The 18852-nt window shown below is 42.6% G+C and overlaps 1 protein-coding gene across 22 annotated transcripts in view; it reads right to left on the bottom strand.

Moving 5' to 3' along the window:
- Window positions 1-18852, bottom strand: part of ZMYND8 (zinc finger MYND-type containing 8) — a 116808-nt gene that overhangs the window by 50313 nt on the left and 47643 nt on the right. For all 22 annotated transcript variants that reach the window (XM_081034244.1, XM_081034243.1, XM_081034250.1 and 19 more), the window contains 7 exons: window positions 18143-18256; window positions 16457-16549; window positions 15163-15250; window positions 11950-12005; window positions 8952-9029; window positions 7778-7893; window positions 2005-2486 (listed from right to left, as the gene is read on the bottom strand). In XM_081034244.1, the coding sequence (XP_080890370.1) occupies window positions 2005-2486; window positions 7778-7893; window positions 8952-9029; window positions 11950-12005; window positions 15163-15250; window positions 16457-16549; window positions 18143-18256 (1027 nt within the window). The remainder of the gene's footprint in view (window positions 1-2004; window positions 2487-7777; window positions 7894-8951; window positions 9030-11949; window positions 12006-15162; window positions 15251-16456; window positions 16550-18142; window positions 18257-18852) is intronic.

Here is an 18852-nt window from a genome sequence, read left to right as displayed (position 1 = left end):
TAAAATAAGTGGTACCAGATTATTGCAAAAGTCACGGCAATGAAAGTTCAGGCAACAGACTTCATGGGATTGCTGCCAAGGTTAAAACACTTTCTCAAAAGCGTGCTCTCTATGGGGGAACTAACAGGCTGAGGAGTCTGTGTGATTATGTACGATGTTGAGTTAACTTGGCTTAGATGGAATCATGGTCGAAAGAACTCTGGTCAACATCTAGAGAGCAAAAGGGAAGTTTTTCTGAAACTATGTCAACACAAATTACATCAGAACAAAGCTCTCAAACGCAACTTTGAATTCCTAGGACCACATGGCTGTGATCACAACTGGAGAAAGAGATGGCAGTCCTTATTTTGAATGAAGAAAAGCTATTGGTACTTAGCTCTCTCTACCCGTCGCTATTCTGGGCACAGCTACAAGCAATATTTGAACATAACCAACCAAACAGAAACAAGAAACAACACAACCCAAATGAGGGCAATCAAGTTCACAACTGATTCAGACCGTATGATTTTATCTTCTGGGGACTTCTGTGGTCTCTTGAAGAACAGATGCCTGCTCCTTCAAGAGCTCTTATGTAAAGGAAAGAGAGTGGGGGAGAGAGAGAGTCTGAAAAGCTATCTGAGGTTAATGCTTTTGGCCAAAAGTCAAATACTGGTGGTCCAACCTGTAGATGTGTTTTATTCCTTCTGGAAAATATTAAGACTTTTCTTTTTTCCAACATTCTACTCCACCATCTTGGCCGGACTCTTTTAAGACATTTTGAGTTGACATTAATAATTAGAGATTTTACATGAAAAACTTTTATGTAATAATTGCTGATTTCCCAGGTCTCTGGAAGAATGTTAAGATCTGAAAACTATGAGTTTTCCTGCATGGCAACCATGGGCTGAAACCCTTGAGATGGGGCGTGTGCCTCGGGGTGCACATATCCCCATTCCCTCAACTGTCTCCCCAGCCCAGAGCCTGAGGGTTGGCTGCCTTTACTATCATGCCTAGTGCGAAAGCTTCTCCGTGCCCATGTCTCTCAAAGATAGAAAAACAAAGCACAGAGAAGGCCATGTTTCAACAAAAATGAAACTAAATCCATTTCCTTGTGGAAGTATTAATAAAGTTCTAAGTATTTAACATGCAACCAAATGATGTCTGGGTAGAAAGAATTCAAGTCCTCGTGACTTTTTGTCCCTTCGGCCAGCATGCCTCATTTGCATCACCTCTCTGAACGCATACAGGCATCTGATTGGCAACAACCCTATGAAATAATATAGTTGCCGACATTTTTGTAGCCCTTACCTTTCCAGGCACTGTTATAAGCCCTCTGTGTGCATTTATTCATTTAATCCTTATAAGAACCTATGAGGCAGGTCCTATTACTATTGTCAAGTTACAGATGAGGACATTAAGCCATAAGAAGTTAGGTACTTTGCCTAAAGCCACATAGTTAGGAGCGGCAGGGCTGGAACTTGAGACCAGCACCCTATTCTTAACCATTCTATAGCAAGTCTCCAAAATGCAACACAACTATTAAGCAGGGTGACTTTTAAGAACTGGAGTGGGACAGCTCAGGGGACAGAGTATTATTTATTTGTATGTTTCTCTGATATTTTAGTGTTAAATGATGTGAATGCACGGTTTGGATAGAAAAAGAATGTTTCGATTAAAATTCTTAAGAAAGAATTTGTTAAGAAGTTGTTGGGATCAATCTAAGAGGCATTTGAACTGAACTCTGAAGGATTTCTAGCCATCTCTGCCCACTTCTAAGAAGGACCTCCAAGATGACCTAATGGGAATGCTTTTGTCTTTTTTTTTGGTCCCTAACAGCAAGAATTCCATTGGGTTACTCATTTAAAATTTAAAACTTGCTCCCCTGGAGAGAAACCCCATGCAGCTCCCTTTGAGTCTGTGACACTGGCCAGCTTGGGCCCACCAGGTGTGGCACCGAGGGACACTCCACCCCATCCCACCCCGTGTCCCTGGGACCTCCCCCACCCTCTTGGGCCAGGGGCTGACCTGTGCTCTTGTCCAGAAAGTCCATGGATTCCTCGCTGGCACTGAGGTGGCTCGACATGGCTTTCTTCTCTGGGTCCTGCTCCACGTCGGAGCCCGTGTGCACGGAAGAGTTTGTACTCATGGGGGAGCGCGGCATATCCGACAAGGAGATCCTGCGGCCTGTGCCCCCACTCAGCATGGGCTTGCTCATCAGGATCTTGGGAGACGCTGTCATGTCGAAGTTGAGCTTGACCTTCTCCTGCTTGTCTATCTTGGCGGCGCCAGCACTGGGGTTGGTGGGGTCGAGCAGCATTTGGTACTGGCTGTTGGGCGTGTAGGGTGTCCTGAAGGGAGAGTAATTAAAAACCCCAAACTTCCTGCGGATGTTCTCCACGTAAACCTCCATCTCCTGCATTGCACTGTTGAAGATGCTTTTAGTCTTTTTCACAGAAAAAGGAATTTCTTTAGACATGAGGTAGCAATTATTTATTGGAACCCAGGCCCTAGGAGTGCCAAAGAGAAAGAAGAGTTTCAGTCGAGGTCGGTCATTTCTGAGATCCTTTTTATTTTAAGTTCTCTTTTTAATTTATTTTATCATGGTAAGGGAACTTCACATGAGTTCTACCCTCTCAACAAATGGCTAAATGTACAATACTTCCTCCTGTTCAACTGAAACTTTCTGCCCGTCGATTACCAATTAATTCCCCATTTACCCTCCTGAGCCCCCGACAACCACCATTCCACTCTGTTTCTATGCATTTGACTATTTTTAGATGCCTCATGTGAATGGAATCATGCTGTATTTGTCCACGACTGGCTTGTCTCACTTCGCATAATATCCTCAAGCTTCATTCAGACTTTTTAGGCGGAATAGTATGCCACTGTGTATACACACATATCCCTTGTCCCTTCATCCCTCGATGGACATTTGTTTCCATAATTGTTTTTTCCTTAATGCCGACCAAATTAGCTAAGTATGCCTGCCAAGATGCTTATATACATATTCCAATTTTAAAAAAATGACTTGGCTGGAATGGTACAGAAATGATCCACTTAACAGCCATGGTCTGTCATCAGGATAGAACATGACAACAAACTTAGCTGAAACATTAAAAGGCTCAATAGCCTTAATCATTTTAATCCATTAAAAAACAATAAATCCCCTTTGGCTTTGGATTGGTAGAGAATAAGAAAAGTCACTGCATCCTAGACGACACCTCCCAAGAGAAAATACTTTCCCAAATATCACCCTTCTGCCCTCAAACATAAAAACATTTCTCTTTCAAAATTGGTGTTCTCCATGGGACTAGAATGAAACACTGGAAAACCATAACCCTAAAAGGAGGTGCATGGTTTTGAATGTGAGAGAATCCATATGGAAAACAACGAAAACACAGTCCCTTGGCCTCCAAGTATGTGCCCTACCCCCGTCTCCCATTCCAGGCAGGTTCCCTACTTCTACCTTCAACACCCCACATCCCAGGGTGCTCTGCAGAGACTTCATGAGAACATGAGCTGCTTCTCTGGAATGAAGTGACCCGAGTGACAACGGACAGGAGATGGGAACAGCACTCCCATGCTCTGGGGAAGGCACGGCTACTACAGGGACATCCAACATGTCCCTTTGTCACATTTGATTCCCCAGCCTCACCCCAGTTTGCAGCTGGGAATGTGGTGGGAGTGAGCTTCTGCAAGGAGACCTTTTGGACCTCACACACCATAAACTCAAGCCCGGTATCAAGTAACAGGGAGCGCAGTGGATTGTGGGGTGGAATTCAACTCGTGGCCAGCCTACCGCAAGCACCATACACTCAGGTGCTCCCAGAATGTCCACACAGGATTCTGGACCCAACACTGCCAAGTCTTCCAACGGTTTAAATAACAACGATCCACTGCTCATATTTAACCCAAATATTAATAGTTGGTATCCTGTTCCTGTTTCTAAAAGAAAAAATGACCCGGGAAGAATAAAGCACATGCATGAGGCTGAATTCAGGGCATAGGCTGGGCTGCTTGCAGCGCTCAGGTGTTACTAGAGCATGACACAAATGAAAACCGAATAAATGAAAACCTCCCATAGATCTGCTCTCTCAGGTGCTGGCAATGACCAGCTTCTCATCTCCATTCCAACTCACTGCTGTCATTCTGCAGAGACCTGAGGAACCACCGGGAACAAATGCCCTGCGGGTGAGAATGGATCGAGAGGCCCGCAGGTTACAACTGGGTGGGCAAGTCTGGACTGGACAGGAGAGATCTGAGGAGCAGTGAGGATCCCCAGGGCTGCCCACGTGCAAGTGATGCCCTTTTCCTGAGCCAGCCTCAGCTGTCATCAACAAAATGGAGGATGAGGCCCAACCTGGAGGGGAGCCAAGGGGAGCAAAGAAAATGCACCTAGGCCGTCCCAGAGCCACCAGGAGCTGATCAGCCAGTGACTAGGCTTCCCCCACACTTTTGCCTGGTATCCAGGCCTTAACTATTTCCTCCCAGGTTCTCAAGTGCCTTCAATGAAGGTGCTTGGCAAGGGATTTCAGGAAAGTGTTTCTTTTCCTTTAAGCAGGCCCAGGGATACTTAAAGGGAAATTAGATCCGCTTAACAATGTAAAGCCTGTTTTGGGGGGGATTGGGGGCATGGCCAATGTCATGAGGCCAGAGTCACACAGCTGAACTACTGTACTTCCCAATGCTGGGCCTCAGTTTTCTCATCAGTAAAATGGGGATAAAAGCAGCTTCTACAAAAAAAGGCACTTAGTGGCACAGTGCTATGCCACATGCATAGTTGGCTCTCAGGTAATGCCAGCTATCGCTTTTATAGTTTTACAGCCATTTAATAAAATAGTTTCTATATATAATAGTGTGTGTGTGTATGAAATAAGACCAAAAATAAAAGTAAAATCTTTTAAAGGACAAAAGGCATGTGATGAGACTTCAGAATAGGCCTTCATTTGTGCAAAAGCCTCCCCAGTTTCTCTCTAGTATTTAACTTGACCATGAACAAGTAATGGTCTATGGTATTTCTTATTCTGATGTTTTGACCTATTCCACTTACACCTGCCCAGGCTCACATTTTGGCTGTACAAACCCAAGGCAAGTTCCATGCAAAAGGGACAGCATGTTACACCTCTTACAGCCTCCCTTTCACCTCAATGGCATGTTCCTGGGTCTGACCCAGAGCAGGCCGTCAACAAACCAGCCCCGTTTCCCCACCGCTGTCCGTGACTTGCAGCCTTGGCTGACTGAGGCATTCCTACAATGCCAACATATTGTTATTCCAGCACTGTGAGATGTCTGTGACAACTTGCTCAATGTACACCCCTCACCTATGAGCCCAACAGCTCAGCACATTCCCTGCAAGGGGACAGAAGACATCAAAGGGGGGTAAGGGAAACCTCATGGGCATCAGATTTGTGCTGCTGTCTTTTTCACACAAGGGTCCAGCTTCCATTGATAGCTCCCACCCAGAACCAACCTACACCTACAAGTCAGAGAAAATAGCCTCTGGAAACAAAGCCAGCAAAGCACATGCCCCCTAAGCCATCTTCAATGGCTGTCAAGTAGGAGTAAAAGGTCCATGGAGAGTGGGCACAGCTGAGACAGCAGAATCAAAGACGCTAAAGGTCTGGGAACATTTGGTACCTAAGGGCAAGCACTGCTTTCCCCCCACACCTATATCCTAAGTCTCTCTACACTGTTATTCGGTAAAATACAAAGAACCCCAAATCATCAAGATGGTTAATACTGGCCATGCTCTAATGAAGAGGCAGGAAGATGTACACGTGCCACCAATTCCTCGTGCTCTGCAAACAAAAGCCAGACTCCTGATAACAGCTCGTGTGACCCGCGCCCTGCCCAACCCCTTCACCCCATCTCTTATCACCCTCTCCTCCCTCATCCTGTTCAAACCACACTGGACTCTGGCTTTTTCTGAGTACAAAGAGCCTTGGCCCTTCTGTGCCCGAGACCGTGCTCTCTGGCGCCTCTACCCAGGTCCTCACTCACCTCCCCACCCCGACCTCCTGACCTAAGATCGTTGTACCTGCCTATTTACTTGTGTATTATCTGTCTTCTCCACCAGGACATCAGCCTTCCAGGCAGATAGTGTTCGCCTGCCCGCTCCTGTAACCCCAGCATCAAGCACACAGCCTATAGCAGGCACCAAATACAGTATTTCTTTGAATGAACAAACAAATGAATATTTAAAAGTTTCAACAAAAACGGTCAAAATCAAATCAAGGGTAATACTTCCGATCAAACCCATGACCATCTCAGCTAATTTCCATTTTGCCTCCTGACACCAGAGACAGCCTGGATTCCTAGTAAATGATTTTGCAGATGACTTTGGAATTCACTCTTTTCTTTGATTTGCAAGAACACAAGCAAAATTTAACCGAGGGAGCAATAGTTCAGATTCCGGTGGTGTGTAAAATTATAAACGTGTGTTCTGTATCTTCTGTGGTTGTGTCCAGTATCTAGAGTGTGTCTTTTAAATGTTTTCCCCTACACACTCACACACTTTTCCAAAATGCTTGCAAGGGCTTCAAAGGGACCTTAGCCTCACTGAATCATAAATTAACTTGCTAAAAGAGAACTAAGATATTAACTGCTGCTCATTTAAGTCTACCTGTTGTTCTCAAACTCACAGAGGGCTTCACTCAGAAGGGAACTGCTAACCAATGGAATGATTCACGAAGGAATCATTCATTTCGCTGTGATAGAAGGAAAGGGGAGGGGAGACAGGCTGGGAGGGAGGAGGGCCCACACCTGTCAAAACAGCAACCCCTTAAAATTTCCCATTTTAGCTTCAGAAAGAAAGAACAGGAGGAACCTACCCAGCACATTGAGAGGGGAGATTTATTTACTGGCAATCTGGGAAAATACTTCTGATCCCTGAGAGCGTTATTTGGAAAAGCAATTTGCATGGCAGTTTAATTTACTCCAGAAAAATAAAAAAATAAAAATACACAGCAGCACTTTTAAAATAGGCATGGAATCTATTCCGAGGCTGGTATCTTTTTTTTTTAATACTGAAAAAAGTGAACAGTTTATTATAATTTACTTTATTTAACTATCTAGGAAGTTCGCAGCCATCAGCAGTTCCAGGGCAATTTCAGATGCAACTGGGAATTCAGGAATCTCCGTGGAGCTGTTTGAGGAGGAACGTTGCAAATAAAACACATGCATACTTTTGCTGGCACATGGGAAGGGCCCTTTCTAAAATGCACTTCATTCTTTTCTTTCTCTGTAAACTGACCTAGGCCACTCAACATGGGTTTTCTTGTTCCTGATATTAATGCCCAATTTCTTTTTACAATAAATTCATGATCATCCCACAGGTTTTCTCTTCTCCATCCATTATGTTCTTATGACATTCTACTTTGCTTCCACAGGAAGTTGTACGGTAGTTTCTCGGCCGCCCGGCAGCCACCACACAGTGTCCCCGCGTAGGACCAACGCCCCCACTCCAAAACTGCCCCACCCCCGTACCCCCAGATGCCCGCCATGGGTTCCAGGGCAGTTGAAGGAATCACTTTCATCAGGTCTGGACGCTTTCTACCGGCTGCTGATTTCATCAACAAAACCAGAAAAGCAAGATTCTTTTCTAACATACCTGAAAAAAACTGAAGCCCACGCATCATCAAGCTTAACATAGCACAAGAAAGTATTTTTAAACTAGAAGAGCACTGGTTGGTAATATGATAATAAACAAAATCGTCGCCACCCTCCGCTGGTGGGACCCACTGACAGTGTCAAAGATTCAGTGAAAGCTACACATTTACATCCTGTTTTTAACTCCCACCTGTCGTGTTGTCCAAAGAAACGGGCATCAACCTGCCCATCTTTATCCCTCAGAGCTTTTGCGGGCCAGAATGGAAACCCCTTCAGTTTTGCCCAGACCAAAGGATGTGGATTGCTCTAGGAAAAGAAAAACAAAATTCAGAGTGTATATGGATTTAACAGCTTGGATTTAACAGCTTGGATTTAACACACAAAGCTTGGTGTGTGAGGATAAAGCCAGGGAGAGGTAATACAGGCAACGAACTGAAAGAGAACAGTTTCAAGGAGGGTCTCCCTGAGTGGTGTTCCCTAGAAGGTATGTCGCCAGGAAGCCTGGGCAAAGGTGGGAATGGGGTCAAATGGTGAAACGAAGAATTGGACACTGACAAAACTGGGCCTGAATCCTGGTTGTGCTGCTATTGCCTGAGTGGCCGTGAGCAAGAGATTCTACCTTTCTATGCAACACAGAGACAGTAATAGCTACACCCTCTGTTAAGTTGGAGGATTAAATGCACACTGTATCTAGCATACTGGACAGTAATAGCCAACTTTATTCTCTATCGAGGGCTATTCAAAGCCTTCACTATTCCAGTGTTAACCTCCAAAGGCAGGAAGAGACATGAACCATGCTTTCCTTCTCAACTTTACTTGCCCGGTCTTGCCCCCCAGTAAACTCCACCACCACCACCAGCCCACCCCGAAATTGTATTTCTCTCCATAGAACACCAGTTTGAAAAATACATATCCATGGGGAAAACCAGGGTGATTTTTCTCCCCTGACCTCCCACCCCAACCATGTTTGGAGAGACCATGGAGTTAATCCAAGGAGGTATTTCCAAACCTCTTAAAATAGGTTTGTTAGTGACACACAATCATTTAACACCCACGTTATTAACTGCATTACTTTGGGAAATCGCCCCTCCCTCTGAGGAACTCCCTTTTATGCTGAATTCTGCGGTCGGCCCAGGCTAAGAAACTCAGTTATCATGATGATACTTCTGACACATGAACTTACAGCCGAAGAGGTTTATCCTACCTACAATACTTTCACTCTGCCGTGACTTTATCAGTAAAAACAATTATTTTAAAACTTCATCCGAAGTTTCGTCAAATGAGCCACCTGGAGAAAGCTTTCTTGGGTGGTCATCCCAGCATGAAGTTCAGAAAATGAAGTAAGGAAAGGAAATCCAACTTACACAAGGCTCACAAAACCAGTTATCTCGTTTTTGGCAAGCAGCTAAATAACACTCTGGACAAACTTCGATTTCATTCATCTGTAAAGCAAAAATATGTTAGAAGGTGTCCTCCCAGGGGCCTTACATTTCTAGGCCTTCAAGAAATGCATAATGGCCGTGACAGGAGAGATTAGCTAAACCAAGTCGCACAGTGGGGAACTACCTCCCCCCAACCCCAACATTTCCACCAAGCTGAAGCAGCCATCATCCCTCTCTCGACCACGTCTCCCAGCTTCCACCAGGCTTCACTTCCACACAGACACAGCAGCCAGAGCCAACTTCGACAAACAGAAATCTGCTCCTGTCCCTCCCCTTACACCAGTGGTTTAACCCCTCCAGAGACATCTGGCAATGTCTGGAGCTATTTTTGGTTTATCACAACTCAGGATGGGGGGATAGTAGTGACAGGGATTGATAACGTACAGGACAGTCCCTACACCGAAGAATTCTTTAGCCTCAAATGTCAATAGTGCCAAGGTTGAGAAACGAACGATGAAATCTAAACACCCGATCAGTTCCTTCAAGGTCATGTGTGATCGGGCCTCACCAGCTCGCCTGTCTGAGCTCCCCAATGCCTTCCAGCCACTCGGGCCTCCATGTGCTGTGCTCAATTTCTATGTATCTTTACTCATACCATCTAGAGCAGTTAATTAATACTATGTTGCCCTATTTTACGTCCACTGACAACAATCTGAAAATTCTATAACTGACTGTCTTCCCTCCTGAGAAAGTACATTCCCCTAGAGTATCGTCATGACTTAGAGACAAGGGCCCCAGAAGCTCCCTTCTTGGAGCTGAATTCAGACTCAACTGTTTTACAGAAGAAGAAAATGAGAAGGATATAAAGAAGAGGCCACCTCAAGATTGAAAAAGTAAGAAGAAATGCTGCCTATCACCTCCAAAGTTATTGTTTATTTTCCATGAATAAAAATAGATATGTACCCCCGCCCCCAAATAAAAGAAATAAAATGAGGCCCCCAAGAAGTCAAGTAACCTGCCCATGGTCTCTCTGTAATCAAGTGGCAGGGCCAGAATTTGAACCCAGGCATTCCGGCTCCAAGCCCATGCACTACACGATTTCCCTCTTAGTTGCCGTTATCTTCCCATCATCACCAGACTTAATTTTTATCTCCTGCATCTCGCAAGGGGCCAAATACATAGCAGGGGCTCAATGATTCATTCATAATTTTATAATTTCTAATTATAATTGAAGAATGAGTGGTAGAATATATTACTGCTTTCTACTCAGTCTACTTCTAGTCTAGAAGTACTGGGTAGTACAAAGTGGTAACGTGAGGACCAGGAGAGCCCTGGCCTTGAAGCCCACAAAACAGCAGGGTGGCCAAGAGGTAGATTTAAAAATGCCAGATAGGGCCGGCCCGGTGGCTCAGGCCGTTAGAGCTCCATGCTCCTAACTCCAAAGGCTGCCGGTTCGATTCCCACATGGGCCAGTGGGCTCTCAACCACAAGGTTGCCAGTTCGACTCCCACAAGGGATGGTGGGCTGCACCCCCTGCAACTAGCAATGGCAACTGGATCTGGAGCTGAGCTGCGCCCTCCACAACTAAGATTCAAAGGACAACAACTTGAAGCTGAATGGCACCCTCTAACAACTAAGACTGAAAGGACAATAACTTGACTTGGAAAAGAGGCCTGGAAGTACACACTGTTCCCCAATAAAGTCCTGTTCCCCTTCCCCAATAAAATCTTTAAAAAAAAAAAAAAAAAACCTATAAAAATGCCAGACAGAGAGTATCTGGGTTCAATAAATTCTACCTCAGGGCACCCCTCCAATTAAAAGCCTAGGCTTCTGCTCCCAAATCCAGGGAAACAAATGTATCCCCCAAGGGGGAAACAACTGAACAACGCATCCACACAACACTCCAAATCACCAATGAACATATCAAAAATAGTCCATGATAACTTGGCATGAAAGAAATGCAAACCAAAATCACAGTGAGATGCCACTGTCTTTACTGAACACACTGGGGGATGGGGGGAGTAATATACACACATTTTTTTAAATTAAAACTTTCAGTATGAAAAAGGACACAGAAGAAACTACCACACTCATTCATTATTCCAGGTTGCTGCATTAAGTTGCTACAGCTTTCCCAAAAAGACAATCAGGAAACATCTACTTCAAGCCATTGCCATTTTTACAGCCTTGGAGCTGATAGGTACATTTCTAACACTTATACTAAGGAAATCAGCAGAAGAGCCATGAAAAATTCTTTTCTTCCTGTGTATTTAATTACCTAGGAAAACACTCAATCTAAGTGAAAAATGTAGATTATAAAACTCTATGTAAATATGTGGACAATCCAAATGTTTTCTTTACGAATGACCGAAAGCACACAGACAGGTTGAGGGCCAGTGTGTTTTTTTTTAACTCTTACACTGGGGAGCTAATGAAGAAAGTCTTCCTCACAACATTTCTGCCACCAACCTTAGGGCACACAGCCCAGGAGATTCATTTCATCCACACCATCAATCCTATGGGTATTTGTGAGATGGACAGATTCTCCAGGATACCTGGGCCACTTTCTGAGAGTCAGAACTTTTCCTAAATGTCAAAGCCCAAACAAACATCTCCTACAAGAAGACTGAAAAGGACCTAACTCCATGTCACAGATTGTGGAGTGAAGAAATTATGAACTCTATCTATGCAACCAAAGAAAACTCAGGGTGCCTGCCCAATGCTTGACCATAACTCAAAGCTAAAAATTAAACGGTCATTTCCATCTCCCTTAGATCATGGCTAAGGGAAGGGTGCTCTATAACATACTAGGGGTCCTCTACTGCTTTTACTTTTGCTTTAAGAGAAGGGGCACTGTCTGTGCCTCAACAAATTCCCAAACCACTCTAGCTACCCACTGGGAGATTCTGCAAATGGCAACCTCAGCCAACCCAATCCTCACTCTGGCTGCATTTAAAACACAACAGTGGGAAACACATACCTCATGCTCACAGATTTTGATGACTACTTTTGCTATTTGCGTCAATTTGTGATTTCCTAAGGGAATAAGAAAATAGGATTAATTCAGACGGAAACACTGTAACACTCAGACTTGGGATTATACTTCCACTAACAACCTTTTAACTTGCTTTCCCCTAACATTAAACTTTGAAAGGCTAAAAACCAGAAGATTCTGGCTTCTAATACCAGTTCAAATTATATGACCTCTCCCATGAATATCAACCAATCTTTGGTGCCTTAATGTCATCTTTCCTGCAACTGAGCAATTTGTGGGGGTTTCCCTACAATTCCTGGATTAATATTTGAAAGATGGTTTTACATTCTAAAGGCTCAAGTTAGTGGAAAGCAGGCCTACTCGACCAATTGTCCCCAGACTCCAACCCACGAAGAACAAGAGGGAAAGAAGACATTTAATTGAGGAGCAGTGGCGTGCGTGGTGCTTCAAAATACATTTTCTTGTTAACTCCTCAGGAAGCCATATTAGGAAGCAGATATGAATGTTCCTGTTTCATTAACGAGTAAGCCAAGACTTAGGAGTCATCATTTACATGAGACCACTTAGCTAACAAGTTGAAAATCTGACCCCACACCTAACTCTAAATAAATCCCTTACCTTTGCACTCAACCAGAAAATAAGATGGTCAGAAAGCCATGTTTCCTTCGAAGATTACTGTATTTTCAGGAATTATACATTTGTTCACAAAAAAATTTCATACACATAAATACCCAGATTTCTGGCTTGCCTTAAAACCTCAGAAGATCTGACACCCCTGTATCCAACAAATCCAGAGGTGACCCTCCAGACCAGGTGGGAGTTCCCTGTTCTCCACAATTTCCAACTCTTCCCATAGCCAGTGGCTATCCCGGCTTCTGCTCATGTTTTTCTCCCACCAGACCTCATTCACTTGTTTATATGATCTCATGGGCTCTTCTATATGTTTGGGTTCAAAATATTGACACAAATTCTCAATGCCTAGGGACTCGCTCCCCTCTGCACCTCCAACCCTGCTATTAATAATGCAAAACGTGTGCTTTAAGCGAACATCCATCCATTCGCACATTTTTCCTTAAACATTAGCCAAAAGTCTATGCTAGCTAGCCCCAAGAGTATGCAGGGAACAAGACGTGGTGTTTGCCCTTTAAGAGCTTACAACCCGGTCAGCAACTCAAAAACAGTGCCATCCAGAAAGTGTGACAAGCAGTCACAGGCATGTACAGGAACTATGACAGTCATGAGGGAAAGATCCTTAGAAGACTCCTTAGCTTCTCAAACCTAAGACTGAACGATCAGAAAAAGTCATCAAGACAAAGAGGTAAAGCAGGGGACAAGAGGAACAGGATTGAGCAGAACACAGAAACACCTACTGGCCAGAATGTAGACAGAGAGGATTGTGGGAGAAGTTGGGGCAATGGAGAATTTAATGGACAGCCTCCTCTACTCTGTTCAGAACACTCAATCCTCTCAATTCATGAAAACACAAATGATAAAGTTTTATCAAGAATATAAAGATCTCAGGGCAACCGGATGGCTCATTTGGTTAGAGCGAGAGCTCTTGGTTGCCGGTTCAATTCCTACATGGGGTGGTGGGCTGAGGCCCCTGCAACTAAAGATTGAAAAAAAATGGCAACTGAACTTGGAGCTGAACTGAGCCCTCCACAACTAGATTGAAGGACGACTTGGAGCTGATGGGTCCTGGAGAAACACATTCTTCCCCAATATTGCCCAATTTAAATTAAAAAAAAAAAAAAGAATATAAAGATCTCCTACAACTCAATAATACAACACAAACAACCCAATTTTTTTTTCATTTTTTTAAATTGGGGAATATTGGGGAACAATGCATTTCTCCAGGGCCTCAGCTCCAAGTCGTTGTCTTTCAATCTAGTTGTGGAGGGTGTAGCTCACTGACCCATGTGGGAATCAAACTGGCAACCCTGTTGTTCAGAGCTCATGCTCTAACCAACTAAACCATCTGGCCGCCCCAAACAACCCAATTTTTTCAATGAGCAAAAGATATGAAAAAGTATTTAATAAAAAAAAGATACAAATGACTAATAAGCACATAGAAAGGTACTCAATACCATTAGTCACTAGAGAAAGATAAATTAAGACCACTATGACATATTTCATACCTTCAAGAACAGCTAAAAAGACAGACAATAACAAGTGTTGACAAGGATGTGGAGCAACTAAAGACTTTCTGTACACTCTAGGAGTGTGAAATGAAACAACCACTTTGCAAAATAATTTGGCAAAAAAAATCTCATAAAGTTAAATATAAACCTATTCAATGATCCAGCAATACCACTCCTAGGTATTTACACAAGAGAAACGAAAACACATGTCCACACACAAGACTTGTACAAGAAATGTTCGTGCTGGCTTAATTTATAACAGCTGAAGACAACACAAATGTCCATCAACAACGCGAATGGATAAATAAATTATATGTTAATAAAATAAAACTTAAAAAAAATACTCAACAATAGAAAGGAAACTAACCACTAGCACACAAACATGGATGAATCCCCAAAATATCACAATGCATTCAAGTAGCCCAACTCAAAACAGCGCAATTTCTCTGACTCCACTTATATGAAATTCTAGAACACACAAATTAATCTATAGTGACAGAAATAGAACAGCAGAACGTTTGAGGAGGATTGATTTACTGGAAAGGGGAAAGTGGGAATATAACAGGGTGGTGAAAATGTTCCAGATCTTATTTGGGATTGTGGTTCCATGTATGTCAAATATATAGAATATATTGGGGGTGCCCAAAACATGTATGTACATGACTTGCATTCATCTTTTATTATCGGTATATATTGAGTATTACAATTTTAATCCAGTTTTTTTTCCTTTCTTAAAAATGAGTATACATTTTTTGGCACCCTCTGTGCATGTAAAATGTATGAATTTTAGGGTATATAATGGTTCCTCTATTAAAATCAAGTTTTTAAAAAGGACAGATACCAGCATTATATCGCCACGAGCCCCTCTGGATGTTAGCTCCTACCTTAAAATCTATAGTCACCGCCCCCCATTCACAAATATTAGCAACCTATACACAAATATTCTCAGCTATTGGCCCTGATGCATGAAAAGAGACTCCGATTTTTCATGAGGGGTGGAAGAATGGACAACACACACAGCATACTCTCTCTTTTAGGAGTCACCTAAGCCACTCACCCCCATTGTAAATGATGCAGTTGTGCAAAATCCACTTAGCGTCAGCCAGGAAGGCTTCTGTGCAGCCATACATCTTCTTTTTAGCGTTCTGGGGAGAGAAGCCAGAGCATAAACACCAGTGAGTCTATGCAAGCCAGAGCCAGCAACACCTGCATCCCCCACATAATTTTCTTAGCTGTCATTTGCCAAATTAATGAATGCTTTTACTCATTTCCTGAGATGCTCTTATATTTGAGATCTACAACTCTATAAAAATGAATTTATCACACTAACTTGAATTTCCTCATTTTACAGCAGCTGTCGTTTATCAAGCAGCTAATTCCAATGAACCCAGATTTTATATATATATATATATATACACACATACACACACATATATACATATATATGGTATTTATATATATACATATATATATGGTATTTATTATTACTTGTTAATAGTCTCCCACAAGCCTCATGATTGAGAACTCAGTGAAGCAGCTATCACTATCCCCATTTCACAGACGGGAAAAGTGAGACACGGGAATGTTAAGGAACTTATTCAGAGTTCCAAAGCTATTAATTTATGAAACTAGGATTTCAACCCTCTCTTTTGTTAATACCATGAGGGTTTGTGCAAATTTTCCAAAGCAGGTTGGATTTATTGTTTGGGGGGGGAGGTGGCATCTGAACGCATAATATGAAGTAATGTTTTCTCCTCAAACATGGTTTCTTTACCCATATTTTGGTGCCAACAATTTGAAAATCCGCACCAGGATGTCGTGTACAATCTCAAATATTACAAGTGTTAATTTTCACCATGGAGTCTTAGCATGAACTTTTAAAACACCTTCAGACATTAAAGAAATATCCTGATCGATGGAATAAGTCAAGTTCTACAAAGCCACATCTTTATTACTAATCTGAAGCTTTCCCAGACACTTAATTTTCTCTTCGTCCTTCCTACTATTCCCATTATTAGCATCTCCAAAAGAACTAGAAGAGGAGGTAAGGCTCAAATCCATCAAATTGCTAATGGTTAGAAACTATGCCTTTTTCAGGTAAAAAAACTAGAAGCACTAGCCAAAGTAATATTTGGAGCTTATTGGTAGATTTCAACACTCCAGTGCAATCCTCAGGAGAAGGTCACAGGAGAAGTGAGGGGTCAAGAGTTCTTCCATCCCAATTAAAAATGGCGCAGAGGAAATGTAGAGAAGCCATCTAACTTGAGATGGGGCACGAAAAATGAGGGAGGATCCTTCGTCATCTCGACAACTGTGGGCTACAACGGTGAGGTTCTTTGATGGAGGCCAACCTTTTCCAAAGTACAAAGGTCCATGGGATGGAAGATGTATTCCGCGTAGTCGGGATGCTGTTCCAACGGAACAGGCTTCTGGAATGCGTCTGTCTATAAGAGAAAAGATGTATACACACAAACACAAGCCCGTCACTGCTGGGGAAGATCAAGCATTAATGCCAAGAAGGCACTTTAAAAATGGAGACAACGGGCCGGCTCAGTGGCTCAGGTGGTTGGAGTGCTGTGCTCTTAACCGAGGTCGCCAGTTCGATTGGCGACCGACTGCCTCAGCCCGACTGCCTCAGCCCGGGGAGCGCAAGGCTCATAATACCAGCATGGGCCAGGGAGCTGTGTCCTACACAACTAAATAATGGCTTGAACTGGAATGGGGGGGGGGGGAGCGGAAGAAGGGGAAAAATAAATAAATTTTTAAAAATAAAAATATTTTAATTTAAAAAAAGAAAAAAATAAAAATAATAAAAAAACGGAGACTACTTTTTAGACAATAGGGTTCTATCATTTTCTACAAAGAATGACCTTGAGAAGCTCCAATTTGGTTCCCCTTCTAATTCTGCCTGATTATCAACAATCAGGGGCTCAGTGTGTGCTCTGGTTTTATTTTATTTTCAAGATATATGCAAAGAACAGGCCCTGTTCTCGTATATTAATATCGACAAAAACAATCCACCATTAGTTACTTTAGTCCCAAACTCTGAACTTGACTGAGGATGAGGGTGAAATCTGGCTACACCTCAAGTTTCTATAGGAAAAATGCCATAATATATTATCGTGTTTCCCTGAATATAAGACCTAGCCGGACCATCAGCTCTAATGCATCTTTTTGAGCAAAAATTAATATAAGACCCCATCTTATTTTACTATAAGACCCAGTCTTTAATATAATATATAATGTAATATAATGCCAGGTCTTATATTAATTTTTGCTCTGAAAGACACATTAGAGCTGATGGTCCGGCTAGGGCTTATTTTCGGGGAAACATGGTATATTGGCATTACCATATTAATTATTTTTAAAAGCAAGGTATTTTTATTGCTATCTTCCTGAAAACTAACACAAAAAAACCTAAAAGCACCATGGCTACGATATGACTTGGACTCAGGAGGGAACCAGGTGAGGTATACAGTTCACCAGCCAAATGGCACAGCCTTGATTTCACATACAGATTTTCCTTAAGGGGCAAAGCCTGTACTTCAAATCCCATTTCAAAACTGAAAGAATTAACCAAATTGTGACCCTTCATGGGAAATCTCACTGGTTGAGTTTTACTTGAAGGTTCCATCATCAGATCTTGATTAAAATAAACTGGGTTGTATTCGGCTCTCTCGCTGCAATGGAATTTTTATTAACTCCCGCGAGAAGGAACACCAAACTGCTCCTTACCCGATGGGGTATTAGGTTTTACTCCATAACCAATCAGCATTTTAAATCCCACCAACTTTCTACTATATGTCATTTCCCAATTGAAATCCTTGGAGACAGAGTGCTGCGCACTGCAGAGAATTAACTGAAAGCCACCGTACCTTGCTTTGCACAGGTATTTGAATTCAGGCACATATGAAGGCCCAAAGAGTATACACAGGTGTCTGAAAAGCTAAGGCTACACAGAATAAGATGTTAGCAGAACAAAAACCAAAGTCACTCGTTTCCATTCACACTTTTACCAAGAGGAACTTTCTTCTTACCCCTGGCTGTTTCATTTTCTGAATGGCAAACTTGAGCAGGTAGGATAACTGTTCGATGGTGAGCATCGTCATGGCTTTACTCTGGGTCTCGATGCATTCTGCTACTGTAATCTTCTAAAAAGTCAAAATCACACAAATGTCCAGTTAGAAAAGGAGTTACTATCTGTGTACTCATTTCCCTTTTCTCCTAATGTTCCAGTAAGCTCACACATAAAAAAATAATTTTCATCCAAATGAGACGCGTTGTTTCGCTTGACAAGGACTCCAATCTACTTCACCAAACACTGGATGAGTAGATAGAAATTAAGAAGCGTACCAATCCACTAAGTACCCTATTTGGAAGTGTTTTTCACTCATGAAGATGACATAATCTGAGAAAGATATAGGTAGGCAGAAACCTGCGAGCCATCATTATCACAGCCTTGGGTTTCCAGAACGGGATGAAAGGAAAGGCCACTGGTGGTTTCACGTGCTCTCTTCATATAATGAATAAGCCACTTATCTTGATCTTAAAGGTTCTGGACTATCTTTCAGGAAAATGACAAAGCATTAACTCAATGACATCGCTGATGGAAAGGGAAGAATCCAAGGGATGGTAGTGCACTAATAATAAATATGACTTAACTGTCTTGTCAACACTGATGTGAACCCACTCAGGACATTCTGGCAAACTACATGAGAAGCACAATCTAGCTGTCTTATCTCCATGG

The sequence above is a fragment of the Rhinolophus hipposideros genome (genome assembly GCF_964194185.1).
Source record: "Rhinolophus hipposideros genome assembly, chromosome: 22".
Lineage (NCBI taxonomy): Eukaryota > Metazoa > Chordata > Mammalia > Chiroptera > Rhinolophidae > Rhinolophus > Rhinolophus hipposideros.
This window is presented reverse-complemented; position numbering and strand designations above follow the sequence as displayed.